The 22759-nt window shown below is 33.6% G+C and overlaps 2 protein-coding genes across 3 annotated transcripts; both read left to right on the forward strand.

The window, feature by feature from the left end:
• Window positions 1-185: 185 nt before the first annotated feature.
• Window positions 186-3686, forward strand: elgi (E3 ubiquitin-protein ligase NRDP1 elgi). 2 transcript variants are annotated; one of them, XM_089701061.1, is made up of 7 exons: window positions 186-488; window positions 575-717; window positions 1037-1119; window positions 1420-1625; window positions 1914-2072; window positions 2650-2780; window positions 2901-3686. In XM_089701061.1, the coding sequence occupies exons 1-7, from the start codon at window positions 399-401 to the stop codon at window positions 3037-3039; spliced, it is 951 nt and encodes a 316-aa protein (XP_089557187.1). In that variant the 5' UTR covers window positions 186-398; the 3' UTR covers window positions 3040-3686. The 2 variants fall into 2 exon arrangements, with proteins under 2 accessions (XP_089557187.1, XP_089557188.1); XM_089701062.1 differs by having other exon boundaries at window positions 188-488; window positions 1914-2069.
• A 797-nt stretch (window positions 3687-4483) lies between these two features.
• On the forward strand, window positions 4484-22756 carry LOC149484797 (proteasome adapter and scaffold protein ECM29). Its single transcript, XM_089701085.1, has 37 exons — window positions 4484-4622; window positions 4736-4854; window positions 4948-5076; window positions 5308-5426; window positions 5742-5867; window positions 6307-6418; window positions 6691-6830; window positions 7114-7210; window positions 7306-7395; window positions 7514-7599; window positions 7679-7791; window positions 8090-8245; window positions 8515-8656; window positions 8982-9098; window positions 10093-10393; window positions 10629-10803; window positions 11152-11529; window positions 11802-12142; window positions 12300-12407; window positions 12481-12594; window positions 12773-12887; window positions 13257-13440; window positions 13702-13820; window positions 14130-14299; window positions 14735-14841; window positions 15199-15328; window positions 15694-15815; window positions 16240-16459; window positions 16835-17089; window positions 17429-17618; window positions 18004-18146; window positions 19043-19194; window positions 19350-19542; window positions 20082-20220; window positions 21462-21680; window positions 22296-22367; window positions 22582-22756. The coding sequence occupies exons 1-37, from the start codon at window positions 4571-4573 to the stop codon at window positions 22704-22706; spliced, it is 5670 nt and encodes a 1889-aa protein (XP_089557211.1). The 5' UTR covers window positions 4484-4570; the 3' UTR covers window positions 22707-22756.
• Window positions 22757-22759: the final 3 nt, after the last annotated feature.

Consider the following 22759-nt stretch of genomic DNA (forward strand, 5'->3'; position numbering starts at 1 on the left):
GCACGATAGTTAATTTAATAACCATGTCATTATTCTAAAATATGTATAACAAAAGAATTAGATACATAGATTTGGATTTTGTAGACCGTACGTATTTTTGTGAATATTTTGTATTCCGATTATGACTTTTGCTTACCGGTTAAGCCTAAAAGTTGCCAGTTGCTATCAAAATGGAAAGAATATGCAACTCTCGATTTCACATCACTATCAGTTGCAAGTGTGAAGTGCATTTTGTGTGCTATTTGTATTATTTTTTGTTGATGAATGATGTTCACTTGGATTTAGCGGAAACAAATCCATAGATAGAGTCCGAATTATTTGGTGTTTGTTTGTGAATATTTTAAAACAGTCAAGAAAATTATAGCGTGGATGATTCATGACATCCATTGGATATAAGGATGGGCTTTGAAATCAAAAGATTTCAAGGTGACGTTGACGAAGAACTTATTTGTCCCATTTGTTCAGGGGTTCTAGAAGATCCATTACAGGTATGTCCTGAACTAAATAAACTGTAAAGTTAGTGTTGATAAACTTTATAAAAGTTCCGATAAATAATTTTATACAACTGTTTAAGGCACCTGCTTGTGAACATGCGTTCTGTCGTGCCTGCATAACTGAGTGGATAAGTCTCCAGCCAACTTGCCCAGTAGACCGGCAGGCAGTCACAGCAAGTCAACTAAGACCAGTTCCAAGAATCCTACGTAACCTACTTTCAAGGTATTGCTGTTACGAAATTATATTCGAATCTAGGGCAGTGAGTTTAATGTTTTTGTAAACAAGAAATGCAGGATTTCCTTAGAGGTTTTCATTATGAATGGATGTATATTAATTAAAAAATGCATGCCCCCTACATGAACCCCTAATATAATATTAAAGAATCTAATTTGATCATTTGGTTTTCCTATTTTAATAAAAATAAGGACCATTGTACCTATTACTATATTTTATATATTTATAACTTTTAGGGCTCATGAATTATTTACTAAAAACTATAATTAATGTAATAAATAATAAACAACTTATATTTGAATTACAGATTATGTACAAGCTGTGATAATGCACCACATGGTTGCAATGCTGTTTTAAAACTGGATTCTCTTGTTTCTCACTTAGTGGAATGTAAGTGTAACATTTAATGTATGAACTACTTTGATAAAATAATGTAATGATAATGATTTCAGTTTTTGAATGTGATACAAAATACCTTATTTTCATTCTCATAAGAATAGTTTTGAATATTTATACTTCATGTGATTCTTTTTTTTAACTTTATACAAATCTCACAATCATAACAAAACAATTATAAGGTCTTATATACCCTGTTTAATAATTAAGGACTTATAATTATGACAAATTTTAAAGACATTTATTGCACCCACATACCATAAAATTATGTTTTCTCAAAAATTATTTGCCTAGGTGAATTCAATCCAAAGCGGCCAATGCCTTGTGAAGCTGGCTGTGGTCTCGTTATACCCAAAGATGAGTTAGCAGACCACAATTGTGTGCGTGAGCTGCGAGCTCTTATAACCACACAACAAGGAAAATTGACTGAGTACCAACAAGAGTTGGCTGAACAGAGACTTATTATCAATGAACATAAGCGAGAATTAGCATTGCTAAAGGTATATCTTTAATAAATAACATAGTTTCATAGTAAGGATAATAAAATAGAAATTTACTTTCTATTTAGACACTTACAGTACAGGCTGACGTCAACTATTATACCAAAACTTTATTAGAATAAACTGATCTTCTTATTATAATTCGAAATGCCTGACTTCACACATGATAATTCATTCCATACTGATTTAATTTCTTAATTTTATTTAACTTTGTCTAGACTGAAGCTATCATTATCATTTAAGGATGTCTCAAAATGTAAATAATATTATTCAACCATAAATAAACAGGAGTTCATGCGAGCGATGCGTGTCTCCAACCCAACGATGCGAGCGCTCGCCGATCAAATGGAGCGAGAGGAAGTTATACGCTGGGCGAATTCATTGTCCCGCGCGAGAGTCACACGCTGGGGCGGTATGATCTCCACACCTGATGACGTCCTGCAGGTGGTAATAGTCTGAAATATGTGTATAATGCGAATCATGTAAGAAGAACGCTGGATGAAAGTGATGGGGTGTGTTTTGGCATGTATCGAGTTTAGCACGAAAGTTATTTGCTGCTTATTTTATTTTTGAAGTAGGCTCTCGTGTCGTGGCTTCGCAACTACATACATATTTGTTATTCTTATACCACCTAATAACACCAAATAGACCAATAAATCGCCAATGCGCAGCTTAACCGTCAGCGTTCTTTTTACATTACGCGACCTATAGCTACTGTGTTGAACTGGGCTGTGGTGTGGGATTTTCTTTACTTGTGTCTGCTGTGGGTGGATTTTTCAATTGTTGGTCAAAACTTATCTGAAAATAATATTTTTCATATTATGGTATTGTATATAAAAAAATTTAAAACACATTTCAAAGTGTTTGTTTCATAAAATATACAATGAATAAGTTTTAACCGAAGGTTGAATATCTGCCCTTACAAACCGTTATGTTTTGGTCGTTTTACATAACTTTTTAGGTGTAGTATGAATTCATTTTTATGTCAAATAAAAGGGTCCTAAAACAATGATTTCTTCTACAGATGATGATCAAGAGAAGTTTATCTGAGTCAGGATGTCCCCCTCACATAATAGATGATCTGATGGAAAACTGCCATGAAAGAAGATGGCCACCAGGCCTCTCCTCACTAGAGACTAGACAAAATAATAGAAGGTACAATGCATATTTTACTTTTCACATAATAGTCTATGGTAAAGTATCTAAGCTAATTCATTATCAAACTTGATATTGCTGACGTAATACTAATCAACACAATATATATTTTATTTACAGATTGTATGAAAAATATGTATGTAAGCGAGTGCCTGGAAAGCAGGCAGTATTGGTGCTCCACTGTGATAACACACATGTTGACGAACACATGATGGTTGAGCCCGGGCTTGTCATGATATTCGCTCATGGCATAGAATAGTCATAGATATTAAGTTGGTCAGCGTTCATCAAACTACTGCATATTTCAAAGTTATGCTATTTAGAAGGCTGATACTGGGAATATTTGGATAATGAAGTATGGACTAGAGAATTGAGGCGATAAAATTTGGACCGTTAATTTATGCAAAGCAAATAACCATGACTTTTGAATACACTCTTTGGAGTTGTGTTGGTTTATTGTTTATGAATAAACAAAAATCATGTTAAGATTTTGGATATGGATGGCACGTTACAAAGCATTTTGAAAGCTGAATAACACAAAAGTTGTACATTTGAAGGATATTAAATGAGGCACTGAAAAACGAACATTCCGTTATGATATCACGGCGTTTGACCTTAGTATATAACATCATAACATTTGTATAATAAAGAGTGCTGTGTTGTTAGTTTTTAAAAACTAGTAATAGATTCTTTAATATAGTACGCAATCATATTGCTATTGAAAAAAAAAACAAATTATTATGTAATTATTTTAAAAACTGATTTCACATAATACCAACGTAATAACTTTTGTGATACATACTCATACTTACATGTTTATTTTATCCACAGATATTTGTTTCAATAAATTTTTATTTTTAGCTCAATTGAGGTAAATAATTATCATTAAAATTGTTTTTTCCAAAAGCATTTGTTTTATTATTCAACATTATAATATCATACTCCTAATTGCTCCTAGTAGATTATTTGCAAAATGTTTGCAAGGTTTGCACTATGCACATGCACATTCATTGCTGGATATTTGGTGATAACTCCCTTACTGATTTTCTACGAGTTTTAGATACAATTAAGAAATCACCTCACTGAGCCCATTGTCAGAAAAAATATGATATTCCATAAATTTCTGAATACTTCGGTAAAATTTGGTCAAAATTTGTGTGTATGATACAGGTAGTGACTATATAGTGACGTATTAAAAGGATAGTCGGGCTATCTATTTCGCTCCTCATCTACACTGATTTTCGTATATTTGGAGCGTGCATTAGATCAATAATTTTAAAACCATCATAAAATGGCTATCATATAAAAAATATATAAAATATCTATTCAAATGCCTTGTTGAATGATACTTTAATTTTCCTCAAGTCATTTTGAGATTCACTATTTATAATGAGCTGTAAACGGGTAGCAGTGTCTTGTATAAGTAAAAAAATCTTATGTTAATGAGAATATGTTTTGCCATGGAAAAAGTGCCCTATCAATCTTTAAGATCTACTTAAATTATTCTAAATATCTCCAGACCTTTAAATCATAATATCGCTCGCTCCGTTGCGAGTTCCTACAGCGAATTGTGCAGCGAATAAAAATATACCTCTGTATTTTCAAAGTGGTCAGATAATTACCCGGCTATACACCAAAGAATGAAGTTGACACTGTCAAATAAAAAAAAAATTAAATTGTCAAATTTACTAATGTCAAAATATGCATTTTTGTATGTCATTGTGTCTTTCCGAGTAAACACAATCGAATGTATTTACTGTTTGGAAAGATCTTCAAAAATACTCTAAACAATGTCTGAGATGGAAGTTACAGAGAGCAGCAATAATTGCTCTAATGATTTATGTAAGTTGTTTGGTTAAGTAACGTATACTTCAATTTACAAAGACATGTATACGTTTGTAACCTAGCTATTCTTTAACCGACTGTTTAATAAAACATAATCTCCACTCTTTTAGTGCTTCTTGATCGTGTGTTTCTCCGCCTCGGAAATGCCGATACTGATGAACAGTTGGAGAGTTGTCTTAACCGATTCCTACCACCTGTAATGTTGAAGTTATCGTCACCTTTTGAACAGGTATGTTAGGAATTTACTTACTTGTTACTGTACAACCATATGGAGATACATAGTGTTAATGATGATAGAGTTTAATTACTTAACATGTTCCAGGTTCGCACTAAAGTGATGGAATTGTTAGTTCATGTAAATAAAAGAGTGAAGTGTAGATCCGATGTCAAGTTACCTGTAGAAACTTTATTGCAATTGTATCGAGACCCAACTGCCAACAGCTTTATTATTGTAAGTACTTTTACTTTTTTTATTCTATTATCCTCAGGATTAACTTTTTTTATTGCACCTTAACTACAAACCTACTTAGCAGTAAAATAATCTATGATTCAAGGAAACAGAAAGAAGGTCTATATTTCATTTTATAGTTATTGTCTATTTAAATGATACAGTAACTTATGTTTATTTATTTTTAATATACTCATCTTGGTCATTGATTAATAAATAATTATTTTATTGTAGAATTTCTCTATCATTTATATAACAATGGGATTTCCGAGATTGCCTCGAGAGCTGCAACTGAAGTTAGCTCCTTCGCTACTGGAATCTATTGAGAACAGACCTCAAGGACATCAAGATCAGTAAGTTTATAGAGATTGGTTAATAATAGTTAAATGATATAAAAATATAATGTGTATTGTTTTATTATTAGTTTTTCTGCAATCCATTATCAACTATGAACTGAATCTGTTATATTTGAAAGAAAGCATTTAATACAATAATTTTCTAATAAATAATTCAGTGCAAAAATCTTAAAACAATACTGCAATGTTAGTACTTAGTTCCTACTTTAAACTATTTTTTGAACTTTACTAACATTAAAAAAAAGCTCTGCCTTCTGAACTAGGCAGAAGGCAGGACGTTTTTGAGTATTGCTAATAATTTGATATTTTCAGATTATTGATGTTGGTCATCCCTCTGCTTGCTGATATAAAAGAATCAGACCTTAACCTCAAAGCAAAACCAAAGGTTGCTACTTTAATTCTTAAATTTGCAACAGATGTCCTTTTGTTACCATACAGGTAAGTTCTAACATACATAATATATCTTCATCCATCTATGTAGTGTTACTTATTTAAGCTTATTTAAAATTTTCATAAGTATTTGAAAAATTTACAGAATCCATACTTAATTTAAATTGAAATTTGTATATGTTATAATTTTGTTTGTAGTAGCAAATTATCGTAATTTTAATATTAATAAAGCTATTAAAAAATAAGTGGGATATATATACAAATCTAATTTGGGTAAAACTGTACATTATAGAGTGTGGAGTTGAGAGTCATAAATTTTTTTGTGGTTACCTAATAATTGTCCTATGGAAACTAAATCTGAAATTTCACACTGAGGAAACTTAGTTTTTGAGTTACGAATTTTTGAAAATCGGAAAATTACTATAGAAAGTTACTCCATCTTGTTTTTGTTACGCATATTTATTGTTTTGACAATTTTTTTCTAAAGGGCTCTGCCCAACGCAGGAGAGAGTGATTTCCAAGTGCCACCAGGTATGAGCGTCAAATCTTATAAAAGGATTGTTGAGAAGAATCAGTTGAACCCAAACCAGCTGGAGGAAGTAAGTTAAGGTTTGATTTACTAAGTTTTGATGTTTTAAAAATTTTTACTGATATCTACTTTCTTGAAAATGTGAAACATATTACAATCAAAAATATGTTTAATATTAGATTAATATACAAAACAATAAGGAGAACTGAATAATGCTTGAGATTATTTTCAAAGACACAAGTATATTCATACTCGTGTCTTTGGCCTTACTGGAGCAACAATAACTAAATATCAAATTCATAGTTCAGTTAAATTTAACATTGTGATTTTTTTGCTTTGCAGATGAAACTGTCCATAGTGAATTTTATTAGCAAGGATATATTTAACATGAATGACATTCTTTTAACACTGATTGTTGCCGCAGCTGATTCTAGGTTCAGTGTTGCCAACCACGCCAATAGTCCCTTGATAAGAGTTAATAGGTAATAGGAGACATTTATTTTGACTATTTTTTATAGTTGATTTTTTCCGTCAATACATTAAAAAATGAACATCTGTTATTTGTGAGAAATATTAAGGAAAAATTCAAGAAAGCATTTGAATGCTATAAAACCGATTTGCTTATTAATTTACAATCATCTTTGATCATGTTTTAATGTGCTTTCTTTGGTGCACAGTGATTATAAATATAATATAAGTTGTGTTCATTCAGATATTGCAAGTTAGATTTTACTAGTGTAAATAAATTGTAATGTACTTTTTCAGTTCTGTAGATTGGTCGCAACCATCAATAGTGGCGCCATTGTACTCTTTATATTTGGGTACTTGGGGTGGATTAAAAGTACCTCCAGATGATCGCAAGGTAATTATTTGAGTATTTTTTATAATTTTTTACAGTAACTGTATGGTGTTGCTTGTAAAAAAAGATACCATAAATTTTAATTTAATTTTTTCTAGGTACCCGCATGTACGAGACTTCGTCTAAAACTCATCCAGTATTTGAATAAAGCAACTGGGCCTGCTATAATGTTCCCACATTGCGTTCAAGTGAGTCTTTCTTTGTAATCCTGCAACTTCTTTTTTCTCAATTGCCACAGAAATTTATTGAAGGTTTTAAATATAAAATGGTATATTATGATTTAACGATTTGATATTGTTTTTTCAGGTTGTATTTTCTTCTTTATTTGATCCAAATACTAATTCAAGATTGAGAAATATGGCTCTCATGTTTCTGTTAAATGTAATCAATAAGTGAGTATTTTTTTTGTGTTTTTCTGCAAATTCAACATAGCTCTTCCATTCAATATATTTTGAAAATCGTATTTTTTAGCGGTGATCAAGTACAATTGAAAAAGGTAGCCACAGTATTTCTGCAAGGTCTACTAAAGTTGGTACGAGCTGAAGAACACGCGGAACATCACCAGAAAGCTTACATGTGTTTGGGTAAATATTTCAACAATTCGTCCCAGTTTACCAGTGAAATATTAAGCAATAAGAAATAATAAATAATTGATGAACATTGAACAAGTAGCTTAGGGTAAAATAATTATTAAAATTGGTTGCTTAATTTTTGAAATAAATAAAAAAAAAAGATTCCAAAAGGTACCTACCAAAGATTCATAATTATTAAAACGAAACTATTGTCAAAATAAATTTTCGATTTTTCGTTTCAACAAGTAGATTCCCATTAGAAATGATAGATATAACTAATTTTAAATTGTTTTTAAATTCGTGTTTTTAGGTAGACTAGCTATGAAATCTCCTGAATGCTTTAGCAATCAGTTTGCGTTGCTCGAAGAATTGGTAAAGAAGATTCCAGAAGCTGTTCCCGAAATCAAGACAGCGCTGAGAGATGCGTTGTTGGAGATGGCTGTGGCTTTTAAAATTAACAGTGAAGGTAGGTACAATTAGATGTAAGAATAAATAGGGTTTATATACGTTTTATTTCCTTTCTCATTTAGATTTTATTTAAGAAAATGATTATTTATTGTCTGTTGTTTTATGGTGTAAAAATAATGCGGAATGTTGTGAAAATGCTTAGTATTAGTATTTACGTGTAATTAGTATTTACACTGAGCCATACAATAATAAATGTTTATATCAACCCTCATCAACAAAAAAAAATATACTAGTGTATCTGTGTAAATCTATAAATATTTATTTTAGAGAAAACAGAAGATAAAGAACAGTCGTCTTCTGGAGCGGGTACGTCACGAGATGAAAAAATGGATACAGACGAAGTAACCGAAAAAACCACTAGTCCATTCAACCAGCCGCAAGCATTAGCACTGTTTGCGCTTTTGGATCAGTAAGGAACAACGTATTAGTTAATATCCATATAATATAATAATTCACATCATTCAGTGTTTAAAAATAACTATTTATTAAAATAAACTTTGTATTTTTTTTAAGCGATATTTTCATAGTTAAAAATGAAATGCTAAAGAGCTTTCATCAATTAAGTAGTTGATTGTGAAAAATCATGGCTAGTTACTGTGAAAATTATATGAGGGTAGTTATAGATTCGTGTTCAACATTATTTCAAAATAAATAAATTATTCTTAAATCATAAAGTTCATTAAAATCATTCATTCATTCATTATTAGCAATTATAATTCATTATTCGTCCACAGTTACATGCACAGCGAAGAGCCAATGATACGTTATGTCGCGATGAGATATTCCGCCGCCGTGTTCCCTCAGGACTATATTCCTTCAAGATATCTGCTATTGCTGGCCAGTGGTGATAGGTATGATTATAATTTGATTGATTTTTGATTTGAACATTCTTCCGTCCAAAAAAAGAGGCTTAATTTTCCCCAGTTATACTGTATGTGAATTAGCTTGTAACAAAAAATGGTAAACAGTAAATGCCACAAAAAGTTGAAAAGAAAAAAGTTTAAATGAATTTTCCAAAAAACAATTTAAAAAACCTAATTTTGTGTATAATATTTGATACTGTTTCCGGCTGGTTCCTTCTATAACTTATTATAACACTAGCGACCCGCCCCGGCTTCGCACGGGTGCAATGCTGATACTAAATACACTACCTACAGAAAAACTGTGAACGTTGTACATATATAAAAACATAGCGGCCCGCTCCGGCTTCGCACGGGTATAAAATAGATAGCCGGGCGGCCGGCCGGTACCGCCGCAAACTTTACGTCCCGCAATTTTTAAATCTGTAATATCTTCGAAAATATTCACTTAAATCATACGGTGTAAAGGGCCATATAGATCTATATTAAATGAACAATGTATTCAAGGTATTAAATTGGTTAAGGATTAATGCTGTATTGGTTAAAATCGCATCGAAAATTAGCCATTATTTGTCGTAAAAATTAAATGACAAAAAAAAGTTATTGTGGGTTATCCATAAGAGATAGACATATACCATCGCGGACTTTTCAGTAGACCTTTTCAATGTGTATAATACTTAGTACATTATTTTGATAAAACTCGTAGGGTTCAGCCTGCGTTTGCAATGTAAGCGGAAAAAATGTAATTTTTTACGACATCACATTAGAAACCTCAAAAATAACAGTACTGTTCCACTATTTAATGGATGTTATTATACATATAAACCTTCCTCTTGAATCACTCTATCTATTAAAAAAAACCTCATCAAAATCCGTTGCGTAGTTTCAAAGATTTAAGCGTACAAAGGGACATAGGGACATAGGGACAGGGAAAGCGACTTTGTTTTATACTATGTAGTGATATTTTATAATTTACTTTATCTAGCCAAGACGATATATCAAACGAAGCTCTAAAATGTTTATACGGAACGTCACGACCAAATGAAATAGATGACGTAGTAAACAACGTGTCAAAGAAAGAGACGACAACAGTCAACCTAGATGAGGATTCCTCCAAGCGAGACAAGGACAAAGTACAGGAAGATGTGTTCAAAGCGCCCAAGTTTAATGAAATGTTGAATTATATTTGGGAACAAATGCAGAAACGAAAGAAGGGCTCGAACTCAAAGCATAGGTTTGTTATTGGAAATCAGGTTTTGCAGTTTCATCCTCAGACTTATCAAGAGGTGAGAAATTTAATTAATAATGAAATGAAACACATTTATTAAGTTAATAATGCATTTTATTCTTGGTTGATTATTTTGTGAATTTTATTTTAGAAAGAAAGTAAGAAAGAAATAACTTTTATTTAAAAAAACAATGTTATACAAAGAAGGAAAAATAAATGCATATAATATTTACAAGCGATAAAAAAAATCTTCAAAAAAATTTGCAATCTTACTGTAATTAATATTGTTGTAGATATTACGCTACTTCCGGATGTGTCTCAACCATGACGCGAATCTCAAGGACTGTTCCAATCACCCTAATGCGACATCACCTTTACTGACCAAATACCTCTTTAGTAATTTACTTGAATCAGAAGTTTTGGAGAGATATCTAGCAATGATTACGTCTTTGCTTAATGCTAGCCCAGGTAATAAATAGATAAAATAAAAATGCATGCAAAAAAAAATTGGTTGTTTGTAAAGTAGGTTTACGATCGAGATGTTTACGTGATAACATAATGCAGTGGCAGCGCTCGAAATGAGACGGGAGATCGGTCCGTCTCTCTCTCGGTATACCTCGCGCTCGTGAGGTTTTGGTGTGACACAAGTTTCTGAACATGTCACCCGACTAAAACGATTTTAAAAACGTTATCACGTTAAAAGGTGTTTAAGTGCAATACCGGGTATGATTATTTGTAACTACTCCTTTTCTAGAATAAAAAAAGCACTTAAAATTGTCAATACTTCAAAATACTAACCTCATAAAACGTTTACAGGTGTGATGCCGCTCACATGTTTCCTAGACATAGTGGGATGTGTGCCCGACGAAATGGCGCCAAAATACACGTCACTTCTACCATTCTTACTGAATCTCTTTACAACCAGTACCAAGGAGGAGATTCGTGAAACGGCAGCGACAATTTTCGCGATAATTACAGTACATACAAGCGAGAAGTCCGCGATAGATAAACAGATAAAGGAGTTCGTTGTACAGGGTGTGAATAATAAGAGTTTGGAAGCGCAGTGTGGGTATATAGCAGCGTTCACTAATATGTGTGAGCGGTGTATAATGCAGTCTCGGAAGGGCAAGTTCGGTGGTAAAGGCTTCAATCCAGTCAATTGGGAGCCTTATCAAGAAGCAGCTTTGTGTTTAGGTAAGATGTTTTGATATTTTTTTACATTGTATTTTTTTTTGTTATCATATTAAATAATATAGTTTTTTTAGTTACCAGCCCAATGCAAAATAAAATAATCTAAATACATTTTGAAAGGTTTTCTATACTTATTGAGTACCTGTAACTTGTAATACAGTTAAAAAACTTATCAATAAAGAACATACAATTAACAAAGTAAGACAATACTTCAATCAGTAGCTTTTAATATACACTATACTCCAATTAATTCTACGTATTTAATTAATTTTTAGCAAACTTCCTCTCCAACTCGCAATCATTGCTAGTCGCGACGTCTGTAACGGCTGTATCCCTACTAGTGCGATGTTCCGCTTTGCCTCTACCAAACAGTTCTTCAAAACAAGACGCGCTCATACAAAGCGATAATCCCTTCAACATAAAAGCAGAAGCGAATGATAGTGATGACGTCACCAAGTTCCTCGTCGCTGATAGGCTGTTCAGGATCGTGGGAAACGCCAAATTACCGACTAAAGTTAAAGAGAGGTCGTTGTATACGCTAGGTCTTATGTGCTGTGGGGAAAGGTTGGTTTTCGCGAAGCAGATCGTTAAAGGGTTCCTGCAAATGGCTAAAGATGTAAGTGTGTACATTTTTTCGGAATATAAAAATTAATGAAAATGATACGCTATTTTATATCCACATATTTATTAAAAAAAATTAACAATGTGGAACTAATATATTTAAAATTATGATTTTGTATCAATAAAATATTAAGCCTATTTTAATTTTCTAGAGCAAAGAATTCGAGATCCATCTTCAAATCGGTGAATCATTAGTTTTGTGCGTGGAAGGCGTGAATTCAAATGAAAAACGAGACTTATGGACAGAATTACCACAGGAGGTAAAGTTTTACTTAAATATTTTATTTATAAAAACTTTGACATTAGTATATTTATTTATTTTATTTTGTGTAGGGAGACGCAAAAATAAGAGATGCAGAGGCTTTGAAAGAAAATGACGAACTATTAAGCTGGCTCTTACAAGAACTGTTCAAGATTGGCAGACACCCACATCCGCATTCTAGACAGGTAAGACAATATTTTTCAGATACCTTTCTTAAAAATATTGTATATTCCAATCATATTGAGTGTCAAAACAAAAGTAATAATAATAAAAAAAACACATAAGTACTTCTTCAATTTTTTTTGTATAGCTATGTTCCATATTTCAAAAGTTAAGTGATAAATAGAGTTTCGAATGTTTTAGGCAACAAGCATCTGGTTATTGGCTCTTCTAAAGAATTGTCCGGAAAGGTTACCAATAAAGAATTCACTGCCGAAACTACAAGACGTATTTATGGACTACTTGTCAGAGAATAGTGGTATGTATTTTATAAATAAGCAAAAAAAAAATCGTTGATTTTCCTCCTTTTATGAGTACTATTCCAGCGTAAAACATGGTCCTTAAACGAATCTATATATATAAAACTCAAAGGTGACTGATATAGTGATCTATCAACGCACAGCCCAAACCTTCTTGCGGGAACGGGGAAAAACGGGGATGCACGTACTAAAGTCGTGGGCGGAAGCTAGTTTTTCTATAAATGTTGTTTCATAGAATTAATTTTCAAGTTCTAAAATGATAAGTCTGCAAGTACAGAGAAAAAATTCATTGGTGGTATATGTCAAATGGAAATAAAGATTGCTTTTGGATGGAACAATTACTATTCTTATTTTGTCAAAATTTTTAGATATCGTACAAGACGTAGCCAGCAAAGGCCTCAGTCTTGTTTATCAGAATTCCGACGAAAGCCAGAAACAAGCGCTAGTCGCTCAAATTATAGACCAATTGACGATGGGCAAGCGATCGGTGGCACAAGTCACTGAAGATACCAAGATATTTGAAGAAGGACAGTTAGGAGCAGCACCTACTGGGTAATGTTATTATTATTAATAGTGATAATTCGTTTTGGTTTCAGATATATTATAGACTTAAAACTGCATTGCCTTTTTAATTGATTCTTATAAATTTGTGCTTTTACACAAAAAGTAAGTAAGTTGTAAGTACCAAAGGTGGAGAAGAGAGACTAGTACCAGTAGATAGTTAAGAAAAAGAAGTAAAAATATAATAAAAGTATGTTTTGTGACAATTGTTTTTAAGGTTATAAATGAAAATAATATAAATTATATTCGCAGTGGAAATTTGTCAACTTACAAAGAGCTGTGTTCGCTGGCATCAGATCTGAATCAACCGGACTTATTGTACAAGTTCATGCACTTGGCTCATCACAATTCTGTTTGGAATTCTAAGAGAGGTATGGATATTATTAATATTGATTTATTACAGTTTCACGATATGAAATTTCATGTAGTATCAGATCTTGCTTATTTTTATTTAGTAAATAACAAATTTCTCTTTTATCTTGCGTTTTTTTAAACATAAAATATTTAACATATAAAATACCAGTAGTAGTAGTTCATTGAATTTACATTGCAATACTTTCACTAAGATCTAAAAAGTTATTACCCCTTTATTCAAACCCTTTAAAAATTTATGGTCCCGTCTGAAATACGCTAATAATAATCATTTTAATACAATATTAATAATAAACCATGCATTCCAGGTGCGGCCTTCGGTTTCCACTCCATAGCACTGCAAGCTGGTGCACAACTATCAGAACACTTGCCCAAAATAGTCCCACGACTTTACCGCTACCGATTCGATCCGACACCGCGTATACAAAACTCGATGGCGAGCATTTGGCACGCTATTGTGCCGAATACGCAGGCTACGGTGAGATATTTAGATATAGTGGGCTTTTTGTCTCGTTTTTTAGGGTCCATTGAGGTATTTGTAAGTGACGTACAATATACAGTTAGGCTCATAATTACGCTTTAAAACTGTCCGAAAAGTAACTCTGCCTGGCAGAGGCATAAAGCAGAGTTTTCTAATGATAGATAAAAGGACTTTGAACGTGCTTGTGAACGCGAAATTCGTTACCTTCAGCTATACCTTCACGAGATTAAGATTTCAAACTGTTTCACGTAAAAAAGATAGATGCCGGATGAAATGTGGGCTTAAAAAATGTAACTTTATTATAACGTATTTTTATCATTTACCAAACGAATGTATTAGCAGAATAAAGTTAGTATTTCTTTTTGTTTAAATTGTAATATTCGTTAAAAGAATTCGTTTCCAAAAATCTTATACGTAAAATATTTATTATAGGTACAAAAATATCACAAAGAAATATTGGCGGATCTCGCAGCCAACCTTACTTCTAACCAATGGCGTGTCAGAATGTCCTGTTGCAACGCTCTGTCCGATTTACTAAGGTAAGACTTGTTTGAAAATAACTGGATTTTATAAAAACAAAATTCCTTCAACAGAGAGTGTTGCTTTTTAAGATCATTCTCATAAATTTTAACAAACTAAAGACTGCTAACTTTTCTCTAGCAAATTCAATAAAATTTCGGGTTATGTTGATATCAATGCTAATTGTAATATTACATTTAGTTATTTGCTACAATCTTTGATAATTAAAATAAATGAATTCATAGAGTTCCCCGATTTCTGTTTACAATACAGATTTTAACAATAACTAAAGTTCATTTTCGGAGATGTTCTTTTTGATTAGACACAAAAAATATTAGAGTAAAATGTATGTAATTTTTTCTCCTAAATGAATATAGGGGTGCAAAAAGCCTCCATGAGTCACTAGAACAGTTGCCATCTATTTGGTGTCAACTTTTCCGCGTGATGGATGACGTGCACGAGGGCACTCGGCAAGCAGCGACCTCTACTGCTAATGTGCTGTCTAAAGTTAGTATAATCTGTATATTGAAGAAATTTGAACCTTATTGTGTATGTATTAAGGAACTCGGTCTGGGATGAATTCGACACTATACGCGGCAAGCGGCCACGGCTAATGTGCTATCTAAAGTTTTGTATATAGGGAATTTCGAACCTTATTGTGTATGTAGCAAGAAACACACAGTTTGTGGAAAAAATCTAGTCGACGAAACCTTAAAGCTATACAATAATTTAAACTCTAGTCATAATGTGAGAGTATGGTCTTCTGAAAATATAATAATCCTACATATTATTTAGGAATGTTTCACTTGTATGCGTGTAGACTGTTTTCTATTTGACTTATCGTTTTCCTTATTCGGCATTATATTTTTTAGCTATGCATCCAAGCGTCTGATGTGAGTCAGGGTAAAGATGGCAAGGAGATAGTGTCGGCTATTTTGCCGGTACTATTGGATACAGGGATCACTAATCTAGTCAAAGAAGTGCGAAGTGTGAGGTGAGCAACATTTTATACTGTCAAATTAACTATCGACTGTCAATATTTTTGATACTACTATTTTCGTTGTCCTATTTTTTTATTTATTTATAACACTTCATTGTACAAAACAATGTAGGAAATGTGGTACAAATTAATGAGGTACAAAAATTTTGCACAATAGGCGGCCTTATTGCTACACAGCAATCTCTGCCAGGCAACCTGATATGTTAATTAGCAACGAAGGAGCTTGAGAACGCTACAATGCTATATTTTCCAAGATTTAAACTATGATATTACCGTCTTTCTGCACCCATTTGCACTGTTATTTTTACAAAATTAATAAAAAAATAAGATTTCTTACAAAAAAATCCGCTTATTCGCCCCCACAAAAAACCAAACAACAAAATGTATTTTTTTTAAACATTACAAATATGTTTTTCAGTCTCCAAACGGTCTCCAAGCTAGTAACAGCAGCGGGCAGTAGCCTTACACCATTCCTTAGCAAGCTAGTGCCCGCGCTAGTAGCGGCGGCGGGCGAGCTCGAGTCCGCTAAACTGTCTTATCTTAGTACCGCACTAACGGATAGTGGTTCAAGGGAAATGTTGGACGATTTGCGCGCTAGTGCTACGAGACAGCATTACACTACGGACACTGTTGTTAAGGTGGGTGATTAATTTGATAATGTACATAATATTTTGAATTCAGTAAACAAAACTGAAATAATTATTGACTCAATAGTATTAATCATACAGATATTGTGAATTGATTAAGGAAGCGATGCATCCGGTTGTTCTTTGGTAATAAAGAGAGATAAGGATGGACTCTGTCTATATCTCTACAAGCCCAAAAAAAAAAACGCGAAATTAAAACACAGTAGACACATTTGACGATTTGTTACTACAGTAGAATGAAATATATATAGCGATCTCTTCTTTTTAATGGTTCTTTTCACTGTATAGATGCCGCATATCTTCTATATTTCCACTATAAATTGGATTTTCTTCCAACCATCATATGAAATTTTATATTTTTTGCAGTGTATGCCATTCATAGACATCGAAGCGATGAAAGAAATGCTCCCAAAGATTCTGGAACTTGCCAAGTCACCACAACTAGGTACTAAAGTGGCCTGCGCACATTTCCTAGTGTTAGCCGCACACTATCTAAGGGCAGAATTGGAGCCTGTAGCTGGAAAGATTATGACCAATTTGTTGAATGGCACCTTTGATAGGAACGCTACTGTAAGGAAAAATTATGCGGAGGCGCTGGGACAAGTGTCGGCGTTTGCTAAAGTGAGTTTATTTCCTAATATTTATTGCATGGTTGTTGCAAATATATAGATGAATAAATAATAAGGGGTAAAATGTCTTATTCTTTCTTTAACGAGATCATTCACATAGAAATGCTACAGAATAATGACAGAAATAGTTTTTAATAATTGTCTCTATGATGAACTGGTCAAATTGCAAGGTATCTATTTTAATTGTAAACCTGTCCAATGGATGGAATGAATGAAATTAATATTATCGTTTACAATATTCTTAATTTGAATATGAATTGAATTAAAGAAAAAAAATGAAGATATAGTGCTTTTACGGTATTACTTTTCTTAAAATCATTTTTCATTTTAGCCGCAATCCATAGAGAAGTTAATGAAAAAGTTGGTAACCCTTTACGAAACTAAAGAGGATGATTCTGCGAGGTCAGCCATAGCCCTCACATTGAAGTCTATCGCCAAAGCCAAGATAGAACACATCAAAGACAATGAGGCCATACTAGCTCCTATTGTGTTCTTGGCCATGCACGCACCTAAAGATGATGGTAAGATTTAAATTAAGAATACGTATAGAATAAAAATACATAATATATAAAATTGTATGTACGGATAGGCTTAACTATCGGGTAACTTTTTTATGTTGTTAATGAATTTAAAGAGGGTTAATGTTAGTTTAAGTTTCCCAAAGATTTTATTGACAAACGGCTTTCTGATGCCAGCATACTTCAAGATATTTTTCATATGTGAAAATTTAACTGATGTAATGATTTAAATATTCACCATAAATTCACCATAAATATAACCATACATTTTTAGCTTTGGTAGCAATTCAAATACAAAATAACCTACGAAATTCTTTTAGAATTTTATATTTAACTCAAGCTCTGTAAATATTCCAATTAAATTGGACCTTATTGTACATTGTTATAGAGTCGAATACTGTGGAGATGTTCGAAGAAATATGGACGGACATAAGCCCGGGTCGGGAGAGCGGCATCAAACAACACTTGCCCGCGCTACGGGAGGAAATTGAGAAGGCGCTTAATTCTAGCAGTTGGACTAAGAAAGTTCAGGTAAGGGGTAAAAAAATAGATGAAACTTAGGCCCTTCGCTCATGGAGCTACTCAAAAATGACTGAACTAATAAGTAATTACGATTACAAACCAGTTACAAATTGTATCTCGCATACAGCGCTACTCAAGTTATAAGGTTTCAGTCACTTGTCAATGTTTGCTCGTTCATTTTTATCATAAAAAACAAAGAAACTCGGGAAACCAGTAGCGTGGAGACCGACACGACGCGTCGCGCGTGATTTGTTGCAAACGCGTTACTCACCAGTTAGTAACTAGTCGCGTCGTGAGCGAATCTCCATAGAACATGTATGGGCTGTGACACTCAGGCAACTCGTTAGTAATTTGAGTTTGTGACTAGTTCTTTTTGAGTAGCTCCATGAGAGAAGGGCCTTATTTTTCTTGATGTAAGAATCGATGTTATGTAGAGAAAACAACTTTATTTAATGCTTCAGTTTCCTACACATACCCTGAAAGCAACTGAACCAACCAAACCGTTATTATAATATGCAATTTTTACTGTATTCTAAACTCATTGTACACTGTGTTTTGAAACAAATAAACGATTTTTATTTTATTTTATTTTATTTTTTAACTACGATCTGTCTTTGTACGAGCATTTTCATCCAACCGCTCTTTGGGAGATCCATAAAATCGCGTTATCCTTTTCACTTTTCACTATGTTCATATAAATGCATTCGAAAAGGAGGAATGACCTAATCCCTGTGATTATATCGTGGTATTTTATAATTACATGTATATTTAAAATAGTTTCAAGAATATTTTAATATCCAACTTCCAACAACCAAGTGTGGTAACATAAATTAATTCACCATATATCTATATTCAATTGACATCCAAATAGAACTCTAATTATTACGCAAATTATTGTTTCCCAGGCTGCAAACGCAATTAAAACAATAAGCAAGGAGCTATCGAGTGGTCTGGGCGACCAACGGGAGGCGTTTATTCGCTCGCTCCTCGCTGCTGTTCACGGGAAGACGTTTGATGGGAAACAACATGTTGTTGACGCGCTTGCTGAACTTTGCAGGTATCTTTTTTTATAAAACATTTAATGTATGTAGGCAATGAGGTTTTTTAAGATTTTATAGTTTTGACAGCTTGTTATTTGACATGATTTAGAATATATCGAACAGTCTTTATTCAAAGTTACGAAGAGAACTATCAATTAAAACTTGTTTTCAGTGTAAAAGAAGGCGAGTCACCCGTTTCCCAAGCGCTCAGTACAGAGTGTATCAACGCTTTATTAGTTGAGAGCAGAAAACAAGAGATGGTATACAAGAAGCACGCGATCACAGCGCTCGGCACCGCGCTCGCGGCCACCGGCTGCGATGTGTTCCATCAAGTTTATGATATCGTTAAGGTCATACTGTCTAAGGTCAGTTGATATTCAGCTATTTGTGTAGCTTTTTATCCTACAACTACTATAAAGGCGAAAGTTTGTAAGTATGGATGTATGGATGTTTGTTACTCTTTCACGTAAAAACTACTGAATGGATTTGAATGAAACTTTACCCCAATATAGCTTATACATCAGAATAACACATAGGATAGGTTTTATCCCGGAAATCCCACGGGAACGGGAACTATGCGGGGTTTTCTTTGAAAACGCGGGCGAAGCCGCGGGTGGAAAGCTAGTAATGTAATAATAATTTATTACAATCCAGTACCAAAAAGTTACAAAAGTATTGGAAAAATAACTTGTTATGATATTCAATCTTGATAAAATTAAGCTTTATACGGCATTATGCTGAGAATGAATTTCAAAATAATTCAATTATTTCTGTGATCCTTCTAGAATATTAAAGGACTAAATACAGGACCGTCCCTTTTTTGATATTTTGGTGAATATATTGTTGTTCAAAGCGACTAAATCTATCCTTAAAATATATAAATATACATGTATATTGGTCATAGAACGAACACTCAATGGACAAGGACTCCGACGAAGAAGATAATGAAGGCGCCCGCCAAAGGAGGGAACAGTTAGCGGCGCTTAAAGAAGCCGCTTACGAACTGCTCGGGAAGGCGTGGCCTAAGAGCGCTGATACACAGAGTAAGTAAATCTTTTTACGAACGAATTTTATTAGAAGAAACACATTAAATAACACAGAACAGATAAAAGAGTTTAGAAGCGCAAAAAGTTCGCAAAATTACAATTAACAGATTGAAAATTTTACATTGCTTGTATTAACCGAGCGCATTGTACTGAGCGAGCTCGCTTTCTCATCCGTGTCAATTATCACTACATAGTATAAAACAAAGTCGCTTTCCCTGTCCCTATGTCCCTATGTCCCTTTGTACGCTTAAATCTTTGAAACTACGCAACGGATTTTGATGCGGTTTTTTTTAATAGATAGAGTGATTCAAGGGGAAGGTTTATATGTATAATAACATCCATTAAATAGTAGAGAAGTACTGTTATTTTTGAGGTTTCTAATGTGATGTCGTAAAAAATTACATTTTTTCCGCTTACATTGCAAACGCAGGCTGAACCCTACGAGTTTTATCAAAATAATGTACTAAGTATTATACACATTGAAAAGGTCTACAGAAAAGTCCGCGATGGCATATGTCTATCTCTTATAGATTACCCACAATAACTTTTTTTTGTCATTTACTTTTTACGTCAAATAATGGCTAATTTTCGAAGCGATTTAAACCAATACAGCATTAATCCATAACCAATTAAATACCTTGAATACATTGTTCATTTAATATAGATCTATATGGCCCTTTACACCGTGATTTAAGTGAATATTTTCGAAGATATTACAGATTTAAAAATTGCGGGACGTACCGTTTGCAGCGGTACCGGCCGGCCGGGCCGCTATGTTTTTATATACAACGTTAAAAGTTTTTCTGTAGTGTATTTAGTATCAGCATTGCACCCGTGCGAAGCCGGGGCGGGTCGCTAGTAGTTTAATAAAATAAAGTACAAGTTTTATATAAAATGTAAGTTGTGTAAATATCCTTGCAAAGACTTTCATAGGAAGCTTCATTTCGAATCGGATAAATTATCATTTACAAGAATTTGTTAAAGTTTTCTTGCCATTCATAACTGGCATGTCTTAATCGTGTTTTAGTCTTATACAAAACCAAATAAAACAAAATAAGAATAAAAAGACGTGTGGCACTCGGGGACTGCCGCAGTAAAGCTATTGCATGCTATGCCTTCAAGCCACACCTCCGCGCCCGTCGGAGTGGGGAGCGTGAGGTTTTTCGTTACGCAATTTCTGGATTCGGTCCCCGCGCTCAAGGCTAGAAGCTATGCAATAGCTTAAAATTATATTCCAGATAAATACCAAGACGTGTTCTTCGGGCACTGCTCCCAATCGTACCCCACAAGTTCTCGCTCTACGCAACTGGCGATACTATCGAGTGTGAGCCGCGTGCTCGAGCGGCTCGCGGCGCTCGACGAGCCGATGGAGACCGACAACATGGCGCTCGGGGGCAGGGACAAGGCCATCGGTGACGTCACCGCACATGTCGCTAGTATCGTCGAATTTACTCTTAGTAAGTATGCGTTATTGGTAATATTATGAAGGGTATTTTTGACGTGACAACGTCTTATAATTCGATAAAGCCGGCTGCACGCACGAAAAAACATGACTCATGCGGCGTTACCTCGCTCTGAGGCGTTCCATGTAAGGCTTGAAGTGCGAGCGAGAGCGCGGAACGAACGACAAAGAAGCACAATCGGACGTTGTCACGTTCAACTATCGTCAGTAAACCGACTTTACAGACAACCAATTTTTATTGGTGGTCGTGGGTCGGGACAAGGGGATCGTTGACGTCACCGCACATGTCGCTAATATCGTCGAGTTTACGCTTAGTAAGTATTTGCTAATAATGTTGTAAGGGTATATGATTAGCTCAAATGTACTGTGATTTTTACACGAGACTAGTAAGTGAATGTAAGTGTAACTAGTAAGTTAGTACATGATTGGATAACATACTTTAATATGATAAATTTTAAAGAAAAGAAAAGATTCGATCATGCGAAGCGGCATGAATGCAGGCGGGATTCCAAGCCAACGTCTGACCTGTCGGCCAACCATGGCACATAAAACCGAAAGAGAAGAAGAAATTATTTGATTAATTTTTTAACAATTTTCATTTATTTTACAGAAAACAGCAACCAAGTGAGGCATAGAAGAGATGCCCTGAATATCATGGAAATATTGATAAAACGCCTAAAAGGTAAGTTTTTCAATACTGTATCAAAAATAAAAACCTATTCAACAATTGATAATAAATACTGTGTAGGAAAAAAAAAATATATTCCCTGATAATGTAGACTCATATTTCTTTCAAACTCAAACATTTTTTAACATTAACCACCGATGTTACCTTTTGTTAAGATGGTATTGAAATATCAATGTTTTTTTTTTAATTTATTATTATTGTTTTACAGATTTGAAGAAAACGGAAGAAATCAACAAGCTAAAACAAATTTACCAGACGTATGCACAAGATCTGTCGAAGGACTCTTCACACGAGCTGCGGTCCAAAGTCGACAACATTAAAGTGTTGTTCTAATAATGTAGTAATTTATTAACTATTCCGTAATAAATGAATGGAAAATGAAACAC

Source organism: Colias philodice, chromosome 11 (genome assembly GCF_061535455.1).
Source record: "Colias philodice isolate Cphi_HAF_F1 chromosome 11, ilColPhil1 Martin Lab GWU primary, whole genome shotgun sequence".
Classification (NCBI taxonomy): Eukaryota; Metazoa; Arthropoda; class Insecta; order Lepidoptera; family Pieridae; genus Colias; species Colias philodice.

Bases quoted from the DNA above. Each gene is read 5' to 3' on its own strand.
- elgi (XM_089701061.1), top strand. From the start codon at position 399: ATGGGCTTTGAAATCAAAAGATTTCAAGGTGACGTTGACGAAGAACTT. The intron at 2,073-2,649 runs GTAATAGTCTGA...TTTCTTCTACAG, and splicing joins CTGATGACGTCCTGCAGGTG to ATGATGATCAAGAGAAGTTT. The intron at 2,781-2,900 runs GTACAATGCATA...TTTTATTTACAG, and splicing joins ACTAGACAAAATAATAGAAG to ATTGTATGAAAAATATGTAT.
- LOC149484797 (XM_089701085.1), top strand. From the start codon at position 4,571: ATGTCTGAGATGGAAGTTACAGAGAGCAGCAATAATTGCTCTAATGAT. The intron at 4,855-4,947 runs GTATGTTAGGAA...AACATGTTCCAG, and splicing joins TATCGTCACCTTTTGAACAG to GTTCGCACTAAAGTGATGGA. The intron at 16,460-16,834 runs GTGGGTGATTAA...TATTTTTTGCAG, and splicing joins CTACGGACACTGTTGTTAAG to TGTATGCCATTCATAGACAT.